Source organism: Corythoichthys intestinalis, chromosome 21 (assembly GCF_030265065.1).
Source record: "Corythoichthys intestinalis isolate RoL2023-P3 chromosome 21, ASM3026506v1, whole genome shotgun sequence".
NCBI lineage: Eukaryota > Metazoa > Chordata > Actinopteri > Syngnathiformes > Syngnathidae > Corythoichthys > Corythoichthys intestinalis.
The window spans coordinates 27,175,018-27,198,645 of record NC_080415.1 but is presented as its reverse complement, the minus strand read 5'-3'; the positions used below and the strand labels follow the sequence as shown (position 1 = coordinate 27,198,645).

Genomic DNA, 23,628 nt, shown 5'->3' with positions numbered 1-23,628 from the left:
AATCTGTGGTAATCGTTTGGAGCCCAGTTTTCTCGTCGAATTGCAGCAGCCCATCTCGCTCTCTTCTCTCCGGGTCTCTCGGAATCCGGTAGAACTTCAAGTCTCTCCGTCTTCTCCGTCTATCTTCTCTGTTATTGCAACCGACCGCCACACACGCCTTCACCATTTTGATTATTAATGTTAACGAGCAGGAAAACACGTCGTAAATAGGAGGAATGTACGTAGCCGTAACAGGTAAACATGATGTGTTGACGGACAATTGGGCGGCACCAGTCAGGAGGAAGGAGTTGTGACGTCACGTGGGTAGGGTCTATATCTAGAGCACACTTGTCAAACTCAGAGCTCGAGGGCCAGATCTGGCTGGCCACAACATTTTTGGCAGCTCGCGAAAGTAAATCGTGTGCATGTTATCTTGCTAAAATGAAATTTAAATACAATGGATGTAATCTTAAGTCGATGAATTGTTGTAATACTAGTTTTCAGACATAATGACCTTCAGAAAGACACCCTCTCATATTTTACCTTACAGTGTGTCTAAGAATAACAATAAACATGACCAACAGCTATCATTTCTTATCTTATCTACAGGTGAGGACGGAGTTGAAAAGGAAACTGTGCAGCTGGAGGATAGGAAGACACTTTGGACAGTGACTAGCCGGTGGAGTCACCCACGTTCAAACCTTTTCAATTGCCACAGTGACAGAGTGTAATAGGTCATCAGAGAGGACCACGAGGTCAATGGCCAATGCCTCTGCCATCCGTGACAGTTCTCTGCACCGAATTCAAGGAATTTCTCATTGCCATGAGGCCTCACTGTCACTCATACCCGCAGCCGCGACGGGTACTGACGCTGCGCTAGCTTCACCAGCAGTCATGCAGGTGTCGTTACAAATTCATCTTCAAGACCCGGTGGAGTTACTTCCACATGTTCCTGGTGTAGAATCAGACTGAACACGGGATTTATAGTTTATTTCAAATGATTGTGTGAAAACTATGAGCTGTTTTGTAATATGTTGTCACTGTAGATACAATATTATAGTCGTTATTTGTTATAGTTGTTGTGTCTGTTAAATTTATATTTGTATTTGTTATATTTTTAATGTGGGCTGGTGGAAGCCATTCATATGTTATAAAACAGGGGTCTCAAACGTGTGGCACGAGGGCCAAATGCGGACTGCGGGACTGTATTTGCAGCGCCTTACTTTGTCTTGTATCTAAGTGTTTATTTTAGTGCTGCAACGATTAATCATTACCTCGAGTAATTCGTTTCGAAAAAAGCTACGAATCAAATTTTGCTGCTTCGAGTATTAGAGTAACGTTGTAATGGTTTGTTTTGAAAGTGTTTGGATTTATTTTTATTGATTTGGGTGGTTACACTGACCTCTAGTAGCAACAGTGAATATGACATAACTCATTTAACATGGCTGAATCCAACTGCTCCCTGTTAAGACCAACATAAGAGATTTTTTAAATTTGAGCTAATATGTTTTTTATGCATCTGTAATTTAGTATATCAGTATATTTAGTGTTTCTTTGTGGGAATGTGTTTACCGATTTGTTAAAAGCATTGTAAAAAAATGTTAGCATTTTACAGCATTTAAGCTAGCAAACTTTTGTTATGCAAGTTAGCCCTAAGTTCACTTGTTCTACTTAGATTCTCATTTATTGTTTTTTTTTTTTCTTGCTACCGTTTGAGGCTCAGCTTAGTAGGTATTTTAATTTATTTTCAAATTAAAGTGAAATTCTGTACAGTTTGAAGAAACACTCAGGATTTTTTTTTTTTTTTGTATTCGCATTTAATGTTCTTTTTATATTGCAATCTTAACAAACCTTTGTTTTACATTTCCTAAAATTTATTCTCCAACGCATTAAATGTTTCTAATCTGATTATTCGATTATTCGAACTAACTAGTTGATAGATTGATTGACTACTAAAATAATAGATAGTTGCTGCCCGGGTTTAATTATTTATTTAAAATAACTGGTTAGCTGCCATTGACGGCGCTAGATATCCAATCCATTTGAGCTGGGAGGGTTTCAGTGATTTTTGCCAATATGTTAGCAGAAGTGAATTCGTTAGCCGAAGTTGAATTGTTTTGAAATCTAAAAAAATCTATCTTTTTTTTTTGTTTTTTTTTTTTTTTTTGTTTTTTTGAGCTGCTTAAGAGCAAAAATGTTCTTATTCCTTTTTCATTTGAACGTACAGTATTAGTTTAAATAAGAAACAAAAATAAACAAAAACATTAAATATTTATATTACCTTTTTAAAATGTTGTTTATTTAAAACATTAAACTAATTCTTTTTTTTGATAAAATGTTTTTTCATTGATTTATATTAATAAAAAAAAAAAAAAAAAGGATTCTTTTTGAAATATCATTCATCTTCTCATTTTTCAACTTTTATTGCAATGTTATTGTCATGTGAAACACGAAGTCGATGAACGTGTTTTACTTTCGCAGGCAATAAAAAATTGAGTGGCGGGCCAGATCTGGCCCCGAGCCTTGAGTTTGACACTGTTGAATTTGAAAATTGGATTATTAAAATTTGATTGTATTTTTTTATTTTTATTTTTAATATTTGAAATTTGTTGTGACTGTTATGATGTGGCACATTGAGTTTGAGACCCCTGTTTTAAACCAATGCTTTTCATTGGTCAATTGAAAAGCAATATATGTGATTCGCCGATTTAAAAAAAAAAAAAAAAAAGGAACCTATCGATCGCACGATAGTGCTATGTTTATATTAATTTTATAAAAACATGATTATTAAAAAGCGTAGTGGTAGCACAACAACTTATTTTTTTGTTCAATAATTACGGAAGGATGACCAGCTGTTGTTGATTCTGTGAAGAAACGTTGTAATTATGGCTAGTGTGTATTTGTAGTCCTCTAAAGAGTTGTTTTCGCCTGAATATATTGAAGAAGCGGTTTGAACCTACTACATTACCCACAATTCATGCATTCGGACTAAATCGACGTCCGCTACGTGATAACGTCACGCCGTCCGCGTTGTGGTTGGCAACGGCGGAGAATGAAGCGGGAAGGACTGAACTACTTCGACGGATGTCACTATGGGCTTTGTTGTTCACGTTCTACTTGAATAACAACGACTGTTTTTGTCAGCACTTTGAAGTTTACATAGTTTTAAAAAAAAACTTGTACCGGGAGAGAGTACATTGTTGTGTTTTTAGCACTGTCCGCTGTCTTTGCTGTTTGTGTCAAGCTAATGTGAGTAAATGTACATGAAGCCATCTGGACGAGTTGTCCGAATTTGGCCTAAGATTCATTTGGTACACGTCAGGCCGAGTTGAATTGTTCACCGTCAATGGCAAGGAAAGGTACGAAATCCACAGTTAAGGTGAATTTCAACGAATATGCTCGGTTTAGTGACAGTCTTTATGCTTACACGATAGAACAACTCCATTTAGTGTTGCTTCAATGACAGCCCTATTGCTATGTAGATGAGCCTGGATGAATATATTTTTATGACTTGCCTTTTGCACTTACTTTTCACAATAGAACAACTTTGAAATGTCAAGTGTTGCCTTACATAACGTTCATTTCTTATTCTAGATGATTGGCAGCATCCTTACGTCAACATTTTTAAAGAGTACAGAGTTTCAGAATGGCAAAATGCATCAAAAGTAGGAGATGTGTCACCATCCTGGGTAAGTTAAATGGTGCACTATCAGTTTTACCGCCATGTCTCAATTTGGCATGTCTGTTTTTTAATTATTTTTCTTGTTGTAATGTAAACTTTTGCATAGGGACAGTAGGGACATAACACTACCAACTTTTCAGGATGCTCAAAAAACTTTTGAGCGACCTTATTTGCATTGTATAATAAGTTCAGTTGTATAGGTAATTTAGATTATCTTCTCATATGTTGTAAGGATAGAATTGACCCTACCATTATTAAGTGAATTACTTTCATTATGTTAAGACATACATTTACCCCTTTTCACTTGCTGAATGTGCTGGTCCATTTTCTCCCCACGTTTGATTGGCTGATAACTAGAACCCCCACATTCAAACAATCCCGACAGAAATACATGTCAACATGCTGCCTCCTCTGCCCGCTTTGAGGAGGAGGGATATTAGAAGTTTTTTTGGCCAGCAGCAGCAGCCACTGTAAGTAATGTAAAAAGACGTCAATGTTGTGGAGGTGGGGAACACGCCACTAATTTTGCTGCTGAAAGTCCGGCCTGCATCGGTGTTAGCATAACATTAAACTGTGTGAACATGCTAACTCTAGTAGAAAGCTGCTTAGAGAGGTGTCTTCCTGTATGTTTTCTACTGTTAACGTTAATTCAACTGTGCATTTTGTGCATTTATTAATTTTTATTTTCTACATATTTTTTCAAAAAACTTTATTTGCAGCCTATGCACATTTTTGAAATCCCACCCCTCAAAAAAACACAAAAATATAACCACTGTAAATTTCCTTTATATGAAGCAAGCATTTTGAAAATGACTTCCTCCCATGAAAATAATTGTAACTTTTTCATTTTTACATCAGAACAAGCTATTTTTGAGAAATGTACCCAATCTGTTTGGTCTTATTAATGACCCGTCCACAGCAAAAAGTGTACCTGCTATGCTGTTATAGCGTTCTTACCAATGTTGAGACCAAACCCATGCCCTTGCTTTTAACCTATCTTCCAAGTGACTTACCTCATATTGCATTTCTGACTGACAGATTCAATCATATGACAATTAACAAAAACAAGGCTAAAATCCTAACTGAAGCCATGTACCTTGTTCTAAAGTTGCTCAGCTCTGTACAAATTTGTACTAGAACATCGTACGTGGAATGTCTTGGTTAAAAGCCGTAACCCCGATTGTCTATTTTCTGTCCCTTCTCCACGAAACATCGTAGGACAAAACCATCAACTGTTCCGTGTTCCGGATCAGAGGTCCTGTCCCTGCCGAAAACTTCATCCTCATTCCCAAGAATGCCAGCCAGTCTCTGGGTCTGAAAGGACGGTATTTGTACCTCCTCTTCAAGCCCACTCCAAGAAAACCTTTTTTAATCGTCTTGGATGTCGGCACAGAGGTGTGTTTGCTGTCCAATTCATTTCATCTGGGAGGGTTCAAATGAAAAGTAACCCTCCCACTTCAAACGGATTAGAAGTCTATGGATGCTCAATGACGAACAATAAGTTTAATTTTTGGGCGTTTCAGGTTATTTGCTGTTGATTTTCAGTCACTACCTGTTGATTTTGGGACATTTCTGGGTCACCTTCTTTTGATTTGGTGGCATTATGGGTTACTTCTCATTGATTTTGGGTTACTCAACAGGAAGTGACCTGTAAATGCCGTAAAATGAACAGAAAATGACCTGTACATGCCCCAATAATCGGAAAGACTGGCTGCGAATGCTTTGGTTTGAACTTAAGGAACGTTCATTCGCCCCTCTCAGTCTAAATAGACTGGGCTTCTAATGCCGTCAATGGCAGCCATTGAGTTAACAGGGAGCAAGAGAAGCCTGGCAGCCCACCAGGCGCATAAAGCTCTAGAGGAACCCCTGCATCTAAATTCAGGTACTGACTTTTTTTTTTTTTTTTTTGCTGCTCAGAATGGCCGGACGGTCCGCATCTCCATCTCCAACATGTTCAAAGAGTTCGACTTCACCCCCACGTCGCTTCTCTTCCCAATCCAATGCAAATTGGAATTTGAATGGAGTCAAGAAACTGCATTCAAGTCTACAAAACAATGTAAATACAGCGTTGTAGTGGTCAGGGCAGGCCCTGGGCATAGGTGAGCTAGGTGGTTGCTTAGGATGGCATATATTGGCAGGGGCGCCAAATTGTTTTGGGGGGAAAATATTGAGCCTGAAAAAAAATTCTCACGCTACGCTTCCAGAAGGTTTTCTAACATATCAAGTACATTTAAATCGGCCACAAATAAAGAAAATTTCCAACTCTGATTGTATTAGCCACCTTCCAGCCCATGCTTACAGTATGCAACCAGATCCACTTCACGAAAAAGAACAAAGGCATGATTAAGTTATTCAAACTCAAATGTTAATTTTGTTTTGAAACTATCACATAACAACAAACTAAACAGCATTACTAGCAATTACTGAAACAACAGGAACACTAAATAAATAATTAGCACTGAACTTGAAGTTTAAATGTTATTTACATCTGTAGTGCTGTAATGCATGCTGGGAGGCATGTTGTACGACAACTGTGTTGACAGCAGGTGGCAGCTGATGTTGTCTGTCTCTCCTGGGGAAGAGGGAGAGATTACATTGACAGGCATGAAAATCACTCATCTTTCGGCGAAATTCGCCGTTTTGCCAAAGTCAAAAAAGGTGACCTTCATGAATTGTGTTGATCAGAGGAGAACATTTTTTAGGGGGTCGTAATTCCATCTAACTAACTAACTAATGACATGTTTTATTGAAGTTGCTAAGCCTGTCGCGATATGCAATGAGTCCAATTGTCGCAAGGTAAATAAAAATGAGGGCGATAATTTTCACGGCTGCGTTTTATCACTGCATGCGTGCGTTTGTACATGCATACATTTCACAGATGTTGATTGGTAATCAACACGCCATAAAATTACAGTTCAGACATACAAAATAAGGAAACACATGTATATTAAACACTGTAAACGTTAGAATTGCTACATTGAGACTAATAGGGGGAAAAAAAGACAACCTACTTTAGCCTGCTATAAAACATTGGCAGTCTTCTCCAAAACGCTAACTTGTGGTTAAAAGGTGACACTTCACACATTAAAATCGCTGGTTAACAGCATTTGCAAACGAAACAATGGGAAAAAAACAAAATCTATGACACCACAAGCAATGACGAAAAGTGCTTTTTTGCGGAGTATGCAGCTGTTAGCAGTTTAGCGGACGTACTTCCGGTGAACATTTCAAAATAAAAGCACGTCACGTTAATATAAATAACGATTTCTGGAGTTAATCCCCCATACTTCAGAATTAATACTATAATATGTAAATACTATAATACTACAGAATTCAGATTCTACACTAAGAATAGCTTTAAAAAGACACCCTTTTTGAAAGATTTGATTGGCAATAAATATTATAATTAGTATAAGACTTTTGTATATAGTAGTATACTATAATAATAATGCTAGATTTTTTTTTTATTGTTTTGAATCTGTTTACATTGCATTCTTTTGCACTAGTAAATGCTATCAACATTTGACCTCATTGTTTATGTGCGATTAATTATTGTTATTTACATGTTTATTTGTACTTTAATAATAATAATAATACATTTATAGAGCGCTTTTACCGGTGCTCAAAGGCGCTTTACAGTTGAGGAAGAAAATAAATAAAGCTCACACAACGTGGGCAGTAGACAATAGAGAAAGAATTACAAATTAAAAGCCAGTTTAAAAAGGTGAGTTTTTAACAATTTTTTGAATGTGGAAATATTAGAACAGGTGCGGATGGTTTTAGGGAGTGCGTTCCAAAGTGAGGGGGCAGCAACAGAGAAGGCTCTGTCCCCCCAAGTGCGGTGTGTTATTTGTGGGGGCAGTGCGAGAATGTTTCCATTAGATGAGCGGAGGTGACGGGAGGGGGTGTGGGGACAGAGAAGGGCCGTGAGGTAAGGATGAGCCAAGTTATTGAGTGCTTTGTATGTCAGAAGGATGATTTTGAAATGTATCCTGTGTGAGATGGGAAGCTAGTGCAGTTTGTGAAGGACATGTGGATTCCTGAAGGGGGTACGGGTGAGAAGGCGTGCAGCGGAGTTCTGGATATATTGTAGTTTATTGAGGAGTTTGGCTGGAGATCCAAAAAGAATGCTGTTATAATAATCGAGTCCTGACTAATCCATGTATGAGGGTTTCTGCAGCAGAGTAGGTGACGGAGGGGCGGAGGCGGGCTATGTTCTTGAGGTGGAAGAAGGCAGTTCTGGTGATGTGGTTGATGTGCTGGTCGAATCTTAGTTTATTGTCGAAAATGATACCTAGGTTGCGGGAGTGTGTTGAGAGAGGGAGGGTGCAGTTGTCGATGGTGAGGGTGAATTGACTGTTATTTATGTGAGCTGTAGGGTCTATGATGATTATGTCCGATTTGTTGCTGTTGAGTTGAACATAGTTAAGTTGCATCCAGGTCGATTTAATTTCGCTGAGGCAGTTGTGAAGTGTAGATTTGGTGCTGTGTGAGATGGTTTTAGTGGAGATGTATATTTGTATGTCATCGGCGTAGCAGTGAAATTGCAGTCCAAATTTTCGGATGATCTGATCTGATTAAGCAGGAAGAGAGTATGGTGTCATAGTATTTTACCAGGACAGTGTGGTCATTAGTTAATGGGGGTGGGGGGGGGGCGTGGTGACTAGATAGTTGGTGAGTGAGGCTGTTAAAGCTGTGGGAGAGATGGATTTAAGATTTCTGAAAATTATCGTGCGGTTTTGTTTCGTAATGGGAGTAGGAGTGTCTATGTCCATAGTGATTGCTAAGTGATCAGAGATGTGAAGGTTGAAGCTGTTTTAACTGCTGGATATTAAGATTAGTGGAGCAGACTAAATCCAGTATGTGACCATGACTGTGTGTGGGGAAATTAATATGCTGGGTGAAATTCAGGCATTGTAGCAGATCAAGAAATTCAGTGGCCAGTTTATTGTTAGTGCTGCCAATGTGCAGATTAGAATCACCGAGGAGAAGAATTGAGGGAGAGATGGCAAACAACTGGGTTAGTACATCAGTAAGGTCAGAGATAAAGGAGGGGTGTGGTTTGGGGGGACGGTAAATAGTAGCAGCAACCAGAGGACTAGGGCCGGAAAGTTTGAAGATAAGGTGTTCAAATGAGGGGACAGATGGAATAGAGATGGCAGTTGTCTTGATAGTCTTCCTGTATATGACAGCAATGCCTCCACCTCGGCCCACAGAGCGGGGTTTGTCCAAGTATGTGAATCCAGCGGGAGTGATGTGATTCAGAGAAAGATATTCCAATGGTTTTTGCCATGTTTCAGTAAGGCAGAGGAAGTCCCTATCTGTTATGAATTCATTGAGAATCAGAGTTTTGTTATTGAATGATCGAGAGTTCAATAACGCTAATTTCAGAATATTTTGTTTTATAAGGGGTAGTGGTGATATGGGAATTGGACAGAGGTTGGCTGAGCTGACCTTTAATAAATAATTTAAGTGTTCCAAAATGTTTTTGTGAACTAATAAGCGGCAACAAAAATTTCATTGCTAAATTAGTAAAAAAAAAATTTTTAAAAAATCTGATTCGTCGAATAATCGTAAAAATAGTCGGCTGACTAATCGGGAGAAAATTAGTCGTTTGGAACAGCCCTAGTGTACTGGAACAAATTTCCTCCACACCCTTCTCACCTTTTTAACCCCTGACCCATTTTCATGCCTGATTGAGCAGCGAAACCAAATGAAGCTTCTTGAAGCAATGAAGCTTGGCAGCCAATTGATTCAAAGCTTCATGTTGTTTCATTTGCTCTACGGTGCTATCAAGTGGTCATGAAGCCCAAGAGGGAAACGGTGTTGAGAATTCTATGGCTATTTAAGAAAATGATATGAATCTGCTTGTGATACTGTATGAATAAAATGCAACAAGTGCTATAAGGATAATTTGCTATTCATTTATATTTAGATACCATAGCTTCTACAGTGTTTTGACAAAAAAAAATTTTTTTTTTAAATTGGAGGGGGGAGACTCCTAGCCACACGTCGCCTAGGGCACCTAGTCACCCAGGGCTGGGCCTGGTAGCGGCCATCTTGTACGTTTTTTTCCTTTTTTTTTTTTAGCGTTTGTTTCCACTGTTAGGCTTTGGACCTTTACCACCAGGTCCTAAAGTTCATTGGACTTGTTTGATGATGGATCTTCAGCTTACGCTCGCCACCTACCTCAACCGACTTTACTACAGTCATCTAAAAAGCATTAAGCTCTGCTCCAACATGTCTGTTAAAAATGTCTTTACCACCGACTTGCAGCTGACTCCAGGTGAGAGTCTATTTCCTTTTGACAAAATTGACATGAATTAGAATCCTATTTGAGGAGCGGTGTCGTCGTCTTGTCAACAGAGTTGTCCTACCAACAAGCCAAGTATTTGGGCCTGACCCCTAAAGACGGTACTGTACCCATGCCCAGAGACATGATGTTTCCTGTGCCCATGGGACACAAATGGGAGAAGTACTACAATTACATCAGGTGACTGCTTCTTTGAAAAGGTATTCTTGAAATGGACTATGGTATGTTTTTAATCGAGATATTGAACGGTCAAGTGATGTTTCAAGCTAAATTCAATAGCCACTTTGACGAGGAGCTTGTTCATTCGCCTCATCAGTGCTGTAAAAGTTAATACTTGACACCCGGCAAAGCAAAATTGTCAGTGTGACACCTTTTTTAAAAAGGGAGGTTTGGGTAAAAATCAAAGTCATATGAGTTTTCTGTGACACAATGGAATGGATGTCTTATTGCCGTCAATAGCAGTGAATGAGTTAGTAGTAGATAATGTCTGTTTGGTTTTAAAAAAAAAAAATGTTTATACAAACCCCAAAAAACATAAATAATAAATATTTTCCTTTTAGTTTTTTAAATATATATTTTCAGTTAAAGAAAAATAAACATGAAATTTTCTCAATTTTTTTTATGTTTAAAATGTCTATTGATCATGTCTTTTTAATAAAAATAAAAAAACACAATCTTATTTTTAAATGTTTTAAAAATCAGTTTTGTTACATTTTTTTAAAGGGATAAAAAAAGTGAAAACAGTGAAATAAAAACAGATTTTAATTTTGTTTTTTAGATTCCATATTTTAATGAAGTAAATTATCCAAAACATTTTGACACTTTAGTTCGGAATAATGAAACATTGAATCAATAGAAGAGCTTTATTGAACGAAGAAACGTCAATCCTGAAAATGTTTACCTAATCAAACCAGTGTTGTTTTTGGCAGCCCATTTAGCGTTCGTCTTAGTCTTCGTCTTTTGGATGGTAATACTTGTTATAGTCTTAGCCATATTTTAGTCATCTCAAAAAGTTTTTGTCTTCGACTAGTTTTTGTTGACGAAAACTCAAGACTAATTTCGTCTAGTTTTAACCGACGTTTGATAAAAATGTTTTTGTCAGTAAAATTAAAAAATAATAATTATACCCACTTGGACACCAATGACTGTATGTAAAAAAAAGTTGTCCGAGAGTTTAAGAGGACGCTCGCCATTAGCAATATCCTGATGCTAACGTAAACGTGAATGCTAAGCTAATGCTATGAGTTACATTTAGTGTGATGATTAGCACCCAGCACAGACGTTTGAAGGCTAAAGCAACATCGCATTGTCACTCTTGCCAAGATAAGATGATGAATCTTAGTGTGTGTCTAAAAACAAGCAATGGGGAGACTGGAGAGGTCACTAGCTGGTGAGTTGGGGAGGCGCAGCACGTAACATGAGTGACACAACCAGACACTGCTACGATGCAGGCTAACTACAGATAAAATGTCACGGACATTGTGAACACGTGACAAAAACGCTGGTGCATTTTTGTCTTGTTCTCGTCTAATCAGACAAAAACTGGCATTTGTGTTGTGATATTTTAGTCTCCCGAGACACTTTTTTAGCTCATTATCATCTCGTCATAGTCATGAAAAAAATGGTTCGTCGACTAAGTATTTTCGTTATAGGCATCGGTGACGAAAACAACACTGAATCAAACATTTTCACCTTTTACCTCACCGTATGATCTGTGCGACTTCTAACACATAACACATTTCCTCTCAGGTTTCCATTAGATGGAGAATTTAAAAGCAATATCATCCAAAAAATCAGTTTTCATGATGGTGAGTATCTAAAGCACAAATTTTTCTTTTCCAATATTCATTGTTGATATTTTTCCTCAAATGTTTCTTAAAACAGAATCCCGATCCCCTAGCCCAGAAACGGTAAGAATGATTAACAACCAAAGAAAAACCCTGCTATTTTTTTTTAAACTCAAAATATTTTGTTTGTTGTCTGCTGTGGCGATAGGCGACCAGCACACCTGAGCTACCTGAAGCGGAACAAATACAGTAAATAACACTTCTTTTCTGTTATATAAACAGTAAATAACTTGATTTGTAGCCAGCCATTTGTTGCCAGCAGAAACAGGGAGTCATTTAGATTGTTGGGAACCAATTTTAGCATGCAGTGGGGCAAATAAATATTTAGTCAACCGCTAATTGTGCAAGTTCTCCCACTTGAAAATATTAGAGAGGCCTGTAATTGTCAACATGGGTAAACCTCAACCGCGAGAGACAGAATGTGGAAAAAAAAAAACAGAAAATCACATTGTTTGATTTTTAAAGAATTTATTTGCAAATCATGGCCGAAAATAAGTATTTGGTCAAGACCAAAAGTTCATCTCAATACTTTGTTATGTACCCTTTGTTGGCAATAACAGAGGCCAAACGTTTTCTGTAACTGTTCACAAGCTTTTTACACACTGTTGGTGGTATTTTGGCCCATCCCTCCACGCATATCTCCTCCAGAGCAGTGATGTTTTGGGGCTGTCGTTGGGCAACACAGACTTTCAACTCCCTCCTCACCCCGTGGCGTCAAAATGATAACAAGAACGGTGAGCAAAAATCCCAGAACCTCACGGGGGGACTATTGAATGACCTACAGAGAGCGGGGACCACAGTAACAAAGGCTACTAAAAGTAACACAATGCGCCGCCAGGGACTCAAATCCTGCACTGCCAGACGTGTCCCCCTGCTGAAGAAAGTACACGTCCAGGCCCGTCTGCGGTTGGTTAGAGAGCATTTGGATGATCCAGAAGAGGACTGGGAGAATGTGTTATGGTCAGATGAAACCAAAATAGAACTTTTTGGTTGAAACACAGGTTCTCTTGTTTGGAGGAAAAAGAATACTGAATTGCACCATACCCACTGTGAAGTGGGGGGGTGGAAACATCATGCTTTGGGGCTGTTTTTCTGCAAAGGGACCAGGACGACTGATCTGTGTAAAGGAAAGAATGAATGGGGCCGTGTATCGAGAGAAAATCTCCTTCCATCAGCAAGTGCATTGAAGATGAGACATGGCTGGGTCTTTCAGCATGACAATGATCCCAAACACGCAGCCAGGGCAACTAAGGAGTAGCTTCGTAAGAAGCATTTCAAGGCCACTCGCCAGTCTCCAGATTTCAACCCCATAGAAAATCTGTGGAGGGAGTTGAAAGTCCGTGTTGCCCAACGACAGTCCCAAAACATCACTGCTCTAGAGGAGATCTGCATGGAGGAATGGGCCAAAATACCAGCAACAGTGTGTGAAAAGCTTGTGAAGAGTTACAGAAAACGTTTGGCCTCCATTATTGCCAACAAAGGGTACATAACAAAGTATTGAGATGAACTTTTGGTATTGACCAAATACCTTTTTTCCACCTTGAAAAATCAAACAATGTGATGTTCAGTTTTTTTTTTTTTCACATTCTGTCTCTCATGGTTGAGGTTTACCAATGTTGACAATTACAGGCCTCTCTAATATTTTCAAGTGGGAGAACTTGCACAATTAGTGGTTGTTTAAGACATAGGTTTTACACTTCATTTATTTTTGTCAAACATTCATAATTTTTTAAACGAGTCATCTCAGAATCTATCAATACGACTTCTAACTCTCACATCTTCTGCCAGAGTTTTAAAAAGCAGTGTCCGCCGAAAAGTCTGTTTTTCGGACCGTGAGTATCCAAAGGCACTCATATGAAAGCACGCTTTTTTTTTTTTTTTTTTTAAACAATGTAATGTTCATTGTTGTGGTTTTTTTCTCACGCAGAATCCCAAAAGTCCAGCCCAGAAGTGGTAAGACTGAATATCAAGCACCCCTTTTTTTCTAGCCGAAAATGTTTGCCCTGTGTGTTTGTATGCTTTGGCGGCAGGTACCGGAGCAGAGGCCTGTCAACCACACGCTGTCTGTGAATGAGGAAGGAGTAAATAAGATGAAGATTTGCAAAAGAGTCAGAAAGGTCATCCATGTAATGACAACCTCAGCGAAGGAAGCTGGAGTAAGAGAAAACACTAGACAGTAATTGCAGTATGAGAACTCTTCAATTTAAGTGTTTTTTCCCCCCTTCTTCTTTTTCTCATAGAAGCTGTTACCAGACCCGATTCTCAGGCTCAGGAAAATAATTGGTTTTGGAGGAGCCACTAATTCATGTGTAGGTTTAATTATTTGACATTGTTGTTTTGTGGGGTGTGAGCATGTTTAGGGATTTTGTGTGTGTGTGCGTGCATTCACTTTGGGTTTCGTTTTTTTTTTCACCACGGTTTTCATGAATATTTACCTTGTTTTTTAGAGTATTGTTTTCCAGATGAACTTTTTCAGTTATATCATAATTGGGGGTTTTATTGTGTGTAAGCGTTTAAAAAATAAATAAATAAATAAAAGCCCATTTGTGTGGAAGCACATTACAGTCACGTTTATTTTTTATTTCCTTATGAATTTTGGGAGTTTGATCATGTGTATGGATTTTTATTTTTTAAAAAAAACATTTGTGTGAAAGCATATTGCATTCAATTTGTATGTTTTTTTCTAAATTTATGAAGATTTTTTTTCAGTACCTTGATTTTTTTTTCCCATTTTGCCCCTCATTTTAAAGTATTTTTTCCAGTTTTTTTTTTTTTTTTTTTTTTTTTCCAATAATTTTCTTACTGAATTAGTACTTGAAAAAAACCTTTTTTCAACAACAACAGAAAAAAAAATAGAAATAACGTTTTTGGGGAACACTTTATTCGACAGTGGCGTCATAAGACTGTCATAATTATGACATGACAACATGACACTAGGGGTGCGAACCTCAGGGTAGCTCACGATAGGATACGATTTGCGATACAAAGCTCACGATGATCTCATGATATGGCGATATACAAGCCTGTCGCGATATGCAATAAGTCCATTTATCAAATGGTAAATAAAAATGAGGGCGGTAATTTTCACAGCTGCATTTTATCGCAACATGCGTGCGTGCATATATTTGTGCCTGCGTGTTCATGCGCGTGTTGATGGCATATGAGACTCCAGTTCCCTTCACAGATGTTTATTGGTCATCAACACGCCGTAGAATTAAAGTACAGACATACAAAATAAGGAAACACTTCTATATTAAACACTGTAAAGGTTAGCATTGCTACTTTGAGGCTAATGGGGGAAAAAACACAACGTAGAAACCACTTTAGCCGTCTATAAAACAATGGCAGTCTTCTCCAAAATGCAAACTTGCGGCTAAAAGTTGACACTTCAAACATAAAAAATCGCCTTTTTAACAGCATTTGCAAATGAAAAAAAAAAATCTATTACTGACACCGCATGCATAACGAAGAGAGAAGTGCACTTTTTCTTACGGCGTGTAAAGCTTGCAGTTAGCAACTTTGCAAACGTACGAAAGGTGAACATATCAAAATAAAAGCACCTCATGGTCAACTTATTTGCAAACAAACTAAAGGTGAACAAATCAAAATAAAAGCAACTCATGTTCAACATATAAATAACAATTTCTGGAGTTAATCTCACATACTGCAGATTCTACACTAAGAATTTATTTATTTATTTATTTTCCCTTCAGGCATTATTCAACCCGAAAAGAAAAAGGCTGACGGGAGAAGCCGAAGCTGATTGAAACCCGTCCCCAGTATACCATATAAGACGCAGAAAATATCAAATAGCAATTTTTGACATTCAGATTTCGTTGTGATTACGAGTTTTTTATAGTAACCATCCCCTCTGACTGTTTATTTTCCCAAAATGCGTCCTTCGCCTTCGAGTGTCTGTGAGTGTAATCATAGAACACCTTTAAAATGACACACTTTATGAAAAATCTGATTGGCAATGAATAATTTCGCTAATTTGAATCAAATACTGGATTGTGTAAACAGTTTTGATGGACTCTAATTGGCAGAGAACAAAAATGGCATTTGGTTTCTCATCTACTGTATTTCATATTCTGCACTTAACTAGCTTTCAAATGACTCGTTTTGCATTGTTTTCTTTAAATATTTATTATTTATATATTTTGTGTTTTATTTAAGTATAACAATTTATTTCATTTGAATGGCTGATTTATTATGATGTATTGTCACTACATTAGTGGTTGAATTTTTCTCATCTACTGTATTTCATATTCTGCACTTAACTAGCTTTCAAATGACTCGTTATGCATTTTTTTCCCCCAATATTATATATTTTGCGTTTTATTTAAGAATAACAATTTATTGCATTTGAATGGGTGATTTATTATGATGTATTGTCACTACATTAGTGGTTGAATTGGTTAAAAAAAAATGACAATATCGTATTTCAGTAATAATTTATTGATTGAAAAGCGTTTAGCACTAGTAGATGTCCAATTAGGGTTGGGCATTGTTTGAAATTTAGCAATTTCAGTTCCGATTCCACGTTTCGATTCCGGTTCCGAACAATTCTCGATTCCGATTCTTTTAAGAGGAAGGGTCAAAAAAAAAAAATTACAGGGTAAAAAAAAATTGCATAGTTTATATTAAAGTCTTAACTTCTCGACGATTTTTTAAATTAAATGAACTTTTCACAGGGGTAAATTTAACTTGTATATAAATATCAAGTCTTTGAACTCGAGCAATTTTTTTCCGCTCGGCGGTCAGGGCATCGAAACAAGGAATCGAAATTTAAAAATTCGAACGATTCCGGGAGCATCGGAGTGTTAGAACCGGTTCTCATCGATGCTCGATGCCCAACCCTATGTCCAATCCATCCTTATTCTGGAAAAATGTGTACGAAAGTACAGGTGCACGATAATTATTAGTCCGATAATTATCGGTCCGATAATAGGAATTATGACTTCATCCAAATAAATTCAATACCATTAATAGGACTGATATAATATTTTTGGCGCTGAGTCGGTGGATTGGGATGTGTGTGTTTGTTTCCATTCCTGTTTTGCCAGTACAGTGTATCAGTGACTGTGTGTTGTTTAAGAAGAGGGAGTTTTGCCACAAATCAAGCGCTCCTTTTCTGTGACGTAATGCCCAAGTGACGGCAGTGTGCAGCATGGCTGGCTAGTTAACAACAAGCATGAGGTTGGTTGTGTGTGATTTCTTTTTTAAGTTGTCGGTGGAGAACGCTTCACTTGCAATTTGTAACACATGCAAAGCCTAAGTTCCACGAGGAGGGAAAAAGGTGTCAAGCTACAACACATCTTAATAAGCCACTTAAAAGATCACAATCACTTCAATGGTGTTTTAAAAGAGTACGACAATGCGCGAGCTGCAAATGAAGCTGCCCATCCCAGGTTCATCATTCCAAGCCGACACTTTTCAGATGAATGCTTACCGGGAAAGTATGATGAGATTGCCACACTCGTCCATACTTTGATCGGCAACCATGCCCAGCACATAAGTTTCACCACAGACATATGGACGTGTAATCTTAATCATGTCGGCATGCTTGGTCTGACGGCGCAGTGGCTGGGCAAGGATTTTGGTATTGTCGAGAGAAGAAACCTCATGCTTTATTGAAAATGGGTTCATTCACGTCTCATCTTCAATGCCCTTGCTGATGGAAGGAGCTTTTCACTCAAAATCTCTCGATACATGGCCCCATTCATTCTTTCCTTTACACAAATCAGTCGTCCTGGTCCCTTTGCAGACAAACAGTACCAAAGCATGATGTTTCCACCCCCATGCTCCACAGTGGGTATGGTGTTCTTCGGATGCATTTCAGTATTCTTTCTCCTCCAAACACGAGAACCTTTGTTTCTACCAAAAAGTTCTATTTTGGTTTCATCTGACCATAACACATTCTCCCAGTCCTCTTCTGGATCATCCAAATGCTCTCTAGCAAACCGCAGACGGGCCTGGACGTGTACTTTCTTTAGCAGGGGGACTCGTCTGGCACTGCAGGGTTTGAGTCCCTGGCGGCGCATTGTGTTACTGATAGTAGCCTTTGTTGCTGTGGTCCCAGCTCTCTGTAGGTCATTTACTCGGTCCCCCCATGTGGTTCTGGGATTTTAACTCAACCGTTCTTGTTATCATTTTGACGCCATGGGGTGAGATCTTGCATGGAGCCCCAGATCGAGGGAGATTATCAGTGGTATTGTATGTCTTCCGTTTTCTAATAATTGCTCCCACAGTTGATTTCTTTACACTAATCGTTTTACCTATTGCACATTCAGTCTTCCCAGCCTGGTGCAGGTCTACAATTTTGTCTTTGGTGTCCTTTGACAGCTCTTTGGTCTTGGCCATAATGGAGTTTGGAGTGTGACTGACTGAGATTGTGGACAGGTGTCTTTTATACCGATAGTGAGTTATAACATGTGCCATTAATACAGGTAACGAGTGGAGCCTCGTTAGACCTCGTTAGAAGAAGTTAGAACTCTTTGACAGCCAGAGATCTTGCTTGTTTGTAGGTGACCAAATACTTATTTTCCACTCTAATTTGGAAAATTCTTTAAGAATCAAACAATGTGATTTTCTGTTTATTTTTTCCACATTCTGTCTCTCATGGTTGAGGTTTACCTATGTTGACAATTACAGGCCTCTCTAATCTTTTCAAGTAGGAGAACTTGCACAATTGTGTGGGAATGACTAAATACTTATTTGCCCCACTGTACCTGTTGGGTTAATGTTTTAGTTCAGTGCTCATTGTTCAGGGGAACACATCTTCATTGATATTGACTGATTAATTGTGATTGACTCGAATTATACTTATTTGAAAAAATAAATACGGGCACTTTATTTGAAGTCAAGAATGTTCTTGTCTTTATTTTGTTATTTATAATAATGTTCATGTTATCATGAAAGATCTGGTTAGGATAAAGGCAAATCTATGTTGAATCCAATGTTCCCTCTAATTTTTCATGTGTCTGAGCAAACACACTATCTCCCTGAGCACACTGCGGCCCACGGTGAGCAACATCAGATGTGTACCGTATTTTTTGGACTATAAGTCGCACCAGCCAAAAACTGTCCAATGAAAAGTTAAAAACATATGTCGCACCGACGTATAAGTTGCATTTTGGGGGGGATTTATTTGGTATAACCCACCACCAAAAACAGACATGTCATTTTGAAAGGCAAATTTAGAATAAAAATACAATAGAGAACAACAGGCTGAATAAGTGTACAGTATAACATTACATGACTCATAAACAACGAACTGAGAACATGCCTGGTATGTCAATGTAACATAGCTATTTAGAGTTATTCAGATAACTATTGCATAAAGAACATGCTAACTAGCAACAATGATATAATGGGTGAGTGGATGTGTCGCTGCCCGTTCGTTTCGCCATGATAATGGGTTGGCCTTTACGTCTCTCAGCTCCGCCGCACTCATGCACTGTTGTCAGCTTGCTAACCTACACCGCGCGTGTAGGCTGGGCTATACACAAGCAATGTCAATGCTATGATTGGCTGCGTAGCGGAAGTGAACCTTATCGTATCATTTGCTGGACACCTGTCAATCACCGAGTTACAACATACGTTTCTGTTGATTTTTTTTGTGCGCAGCATTGAATTTCTTGTGCGCAGAGTAGGTGCCAGCAGTGCGCGATTGCGCACGCGCGCAGCTTAGAGGGAACATTGGTTGAATCCACCACTACTATTTTTTACCTCCAAGTGTAACTCTGGTGAATATACATTTTAAAATTCTATATGTATTATCGGTTATCGTATCGGTATTGGCCTTGAGGATCAGGAAGTTATCGATATCGGTTTCAAAAAATGGATATTGTGCACCCCTATACGAAAGTGAACTAGATCGGATTTGAAATGGTCAACTTTTATGCGGCCTGTCCCGTTCAGACCGTCAATGCCTGACTCGAGTCGGGAAAAACACGAAAAAAATTGGATTTGTACATCCAGTCAGTTTTGTCACCGGTCCACATCTTTTACATCCATTCAAAATTCGCATAATTTGCCGGATGACACTCACTGACATCTGTCATAAGCATTCGTTAATGCTCATAACAAGTCATAATTATGACCGTCTTATGATGCAACATAAATATGTTAATGTCAGTTTTTTCCAATATCGTTCAGCCCTATAACGTAGTAAAAAATAGTTAATAATAGGGCTGCAGCTATTGAATATTTTAGTCGTCGATTAATCGATGGACTAGTCGAGTAATCTGATAAGGAACATGAAAAATTAAAATACCTGAGCTGAGCCTCAAACGGTATATTTTTTTTCAATGAGGATCTATGTACAACAAAAGAACAATTGGCTAACTTATATAGAAAAGGTCCGCTAGTTTAAATGCTATAAAATACTTTTATAATATTTTATTTATTTATTTTTTTTTTTAAACAGTCATCTTAACAAATGGTTCAGACACACATTCCCACAAAAACAGCTGGATATACCTATAAACTAAATTATGAATGCATTAAAAAACATTAGCCCCAAAAAAAACTTGTCTTACGTTGGTCTTAACAGGGAGCACTTGGATTCAGCCACGCGAAAAGAGGCAGACCAGAGGGCAGTGTATCCACCCTAATCAATAAAACTAAATTCAAACACTTTCTGAATAAACCATTACCACACCACTTCTATTAAACGAATACTCGAAGCAACAAAATTTGATTTGAATATTTTTTTCTGATCAAATACTCGAGTTAATCGATTAATCGTTGCAGCACTAGTTGTTAATAATACCGTATAAATGATTTTTGGCGTGTTTTGGGGTATTCCTATGAATAACTAAACATTGTTATGGTTTGACATTCGCATGAAATTTAATTTACTACAATTTTCTCTGCTTTTCATTTTAGGCTTTATGGACCCTTGCTGGTGATTCTGTGATTTATCCATGTCATGCTATTGTGGTCTCCTTGAAAATAAACTCATGTGAGCAGAGATTCTTCATTGGTCATACAGATAAGGTAAACGTGTTGAACGCTAACTTGGACGTCCATCGCCTCCAAAGAATTAACGCCGCGTTCGTCCGTGTCAGGTGTCTGCACTGGCTTTTAACGGCAACACGACATTGCTAGTTTCCGCACAAACTGGTAATTGTGTCGTTCGAATATGGAATTACCTCAAAGGAAATTGTGTGGCCATGTTCAAAATGCATGCCCATTCAGTCACAACACTTAGGTAACTCGTACAAATGCAATAAAAGTCACGAAATTGGCTTTCGGTGATTATGTCTATCTCCTTTCAAAGCTTTTCACACAGCGGAGGCTTTCTTTGTGGAGGGGGGAAAGACAGCTGCGGGAAAACGGCGAGTGATGCGCACCACATGAATTGAATTTGCTTTTCACTGTAATTCAGTGCAGATGTACTGATTTATGTGATGACGTTCAATAGTTGGTGGTTGTATGGAACACGACCAACATTAAAAACGGAGACGTGAGCATATTTGCAAAGCTAAAAATGGAAGTGGATATTCAAAGGATGAAGTTCGCCAACTTTGATGAGACGAGGTAGGTTCTGCGACTTTCCGTTAACATTTATTGAGTTCGGTGGGTCACTGGTTTTGTCTGCTGTCATTTTGTTGCAGGCTGGTGTCATGCGGTCACGATAGCATTCGCCTGTGGCGGGTAAACAAAGGCACGCTGCGCTCATGCGCAGTCAACCTCGGCGAATACCGCACATTGGACTTCACTGACGTAGCCTTCGAAGAGGGAGACTCCCCCGAACAGCACATTGACGATCGGCTGCTGTGAGTGAGCAATCTGCATCGCTTTAAACTATGCAAGCCTTTGAATAGCTTTAGCACCTAATTTGAAAGGTTTCACCTTAATTGTGTTCTCACTGCAGGTTTGCAAGCAGCAGGAGCGGCCATATTTTCGAAATTGACTACAGTAGAGTAGTCATTAAAAATGTCAGGTGGTTATTTCCTGTGCAGCAGAAATGGTCTGTCAACAAAGGTTGGTTTGACCCCTACAGAGGAGCACTGGTTGCAGTAACAATGGTTGTGAACTGAGGGGAGTTACTCGACAAAAGCACAGGAAGTGCTCACAATTTAGAACAGTAGGGTTGGTTAAGTTGCTAAAAAACCAACAGTCGGACAAGCTTATATTTGCAATATAAGCCAGGTGGACAGCAATTATGTTAGTCATTAGTCAATGATGCGTAACGTTACAAAAGCAATGGTTTAAATTTGCACTTTATGGTTACAGTTAACAATAAAACCACAAGCAATGAAAGAATAATATTAATAGTAATTTAAATCTTAATTTAAGGTTTTCATAATACGTGCCATATACGTAACAATAAGGGAATTTACGTCCTTTTGGATGGCGTCCTCCTGTACGAATGCATTTTTAAAAATCTGTTAAGATCCCTCATTGACCGCTTCAACATCTCATCTGCGATATTGTCAATTTCATCCATGGTTACTAAAATGGCATAATGTTTACTTGCTCAAGGTCACTGTCTCGCAGTGTTGCCACTTGCTCATGTCTGCCAGTATGCACTTAAAAAAACAACAACCAAAAACGATTTTTTAAATTTTGTGACAGATGTCCAATCACTTTCGACTGGCAGTGAATGTTAACTGCCAGCCCTCTGAATCAGAATAAATGTATTTCCCCTTCAGTGCTGTTTCCCTAAATGCGAAAGGGAAAACGTGTTGGATAAGGGGAAAAAATGACTCCTTCACTACAGTGATCTTTTGCTACTTCGCGGCTCAACTTTCATGCCCTCAGTGCATCGCAGGTTTTTTAATCTTGTTATAAGTATCTTGTTTTCTGAATAAGAGTTCTAAAAATATATTTATATACATTTATCCCTCGCTGCTTGGCGCTTCAAACTTCACGCCCTCAGCCCATCGCGGACATTTTCAATTAAAAAAAAAAATAATACAGATGAGCTGTCCCGAGCCGATCATGTAGTCTCCCTCCTTCTCGCTGCTCTTTGTTTGTCAGTTTGTCAGGAGTTGCTTACTAAACTTAACGATGATTGACAGACGTTAAGGTTTGATCTTGACAGCCGCATGCGTCAATCATCGTTTAACTTGTTAAACAGTTGCTGTGGCAACTCATTGTGTGTAAGTGAGCAGCTTGAGCGGATTTGAGTGGACTCAATGAAGCATTTAATAAAGCCAAGCATCTTTCTCCATTATTCCTTGTTTAAAAATAATTCGGTGGGACAGAAATATGTTTAAAACTTATCATAATTATTACATTTTTAGTGCTTAAAAACCATTAAAAAAAAAAAAAATTATATATATATATATATATATATTTTTTTTTTTTTTTTTTTTTTTTTTTTTAATTTGGGGAAAAAAGTGAAAAACATGTCTTCCATGTATCTTTAAAATGCTAAATCTGAATAAATACATTGAACACAAAAATAAAATTGGGGGGGTGCTACTTTGCAGGTTTTCACTTTTCGCGGCAGGTTCTCGTCCCCATTAACCGCGGAAAACGAGGGATGACTATACTTTATTTACATCTACGCATGTATGTACACTAACACGTATCATATGAGAGTGAGCGAATGAATGTACAGTCTGTATTATTTATACATTATTTTATGTAATTTAATATTTGATATACATGTTTTGAACTATTCTTTAACATTTCAATGACATCATACATTTATAGGATTTTATATAAACTTATTGACATACACAAAAAATGTATCTAAAAAAATGGGGCGGGTGACACTACTTTGCAGATTTCCACTTTATGCACTCTATTCTGGTCCCCATTAACCGCGTAAAATGAGGGATCACTGT

The 23,628-nt window shown here is 38.2% G+C and overlaps 2 protein-coding genes across 6 annotated transcripts in view; both read left to right on the top strand.

The window, feature by feature from the left end:
* The window catches only part of LOC130909592 (glucagon receptor-like), a 43,178-nt gene extending 41,542 nt beyond the window's left edge, over positions 1-1,636 (top strand). Inside the window, exon 14 of the mRNA XM_057826267.1 lies at positions 589-1,636. Within this exon, the coding sequence (XP_057682250.1) occupies positions 589-651 (63 nt within the window). The 3' untranslated portion in view covers positions 652-1,636. The remainder of the gene's footprint in view (positions 1-588) is intronic.
* Positions 1,637-2,853: 1,217 nt separating this feature from the next.
* Positions 2,854-23,628, top strand: part of wdr90 (WD repeat domain 90) — a 61,983-nt gene continuing 41,208 nt past the window's right edge. Inside the window, exons 1-19 of one of the 5 annotated variants that reach the window (XM_057826918.1) lie at positions 2,854-3,338; positions 3,574-3,668; positions 4,880-5,056; positions 5,579-5,717; positions 9,771-9,947; positions 10,028-10,154; positions 11,724-11,782; positions 11,859-11,884; positions 11,970-12,010; positions 13,610-13,653; positions 13,749-13,774; positions 13,852-13,977; positions 14,062-14,130; positions 20,714-20,824; positions 20,896-21,038; positions 21,108-21,165; positions 21,252-21,367; positions 21,445-21,606; positions 21,705-21,814. In XM_057826918.1, coding sequence (XP_057682901.1) covers positions 3,326-3,338; positions 3,574-3,668; positions 4,880-5,056; positions 5,579-5,717; positions 9,771-9,947; positions 10,028-10,154; positions 11,724-11,782; positions 11,859-11,884; positions 11,970-12,010; positions 13,610-13,653; positions 13,749-13,774; positions 13,852-13,977; positions 14,062-14,130; positions 20,714-20,824; positions 20,896-21,038; positions 21,108-21,165; positions 21,252-21,367; positions 21,445-21,606; positions 21,705-21,814 — 1,819 coding nt within the window. In that variant the 5' untranslated portion in view covers positions 2,854-3,325. Of the gene's footprint in view, positions 3,339-3,573; positions 3,669-4,879; positions 5,057-5,578; positions 5,718-9,751; positions 9,948-10,027; positions 10,175-11,723; positions 11,783-11,858; positions 11,885-11,969; positions 12,011-13,609; positions 13,654-13,748; positions 13,775-13,851; positions 13,978-14,061; positions 14,131-20,713; positions 20,825-20,895; positions 21,039-21,107; positions 21,166-21,251; positions 21,368-21,444; positions 21,607-21,704; positions 21,815-23,628 lie in introns of those variants that run through there. The other 4 variants (XM_057826916.1, XM_057826915.1, XM_057826917.1 and 1 more) reach the window with 4 other exon arrangements.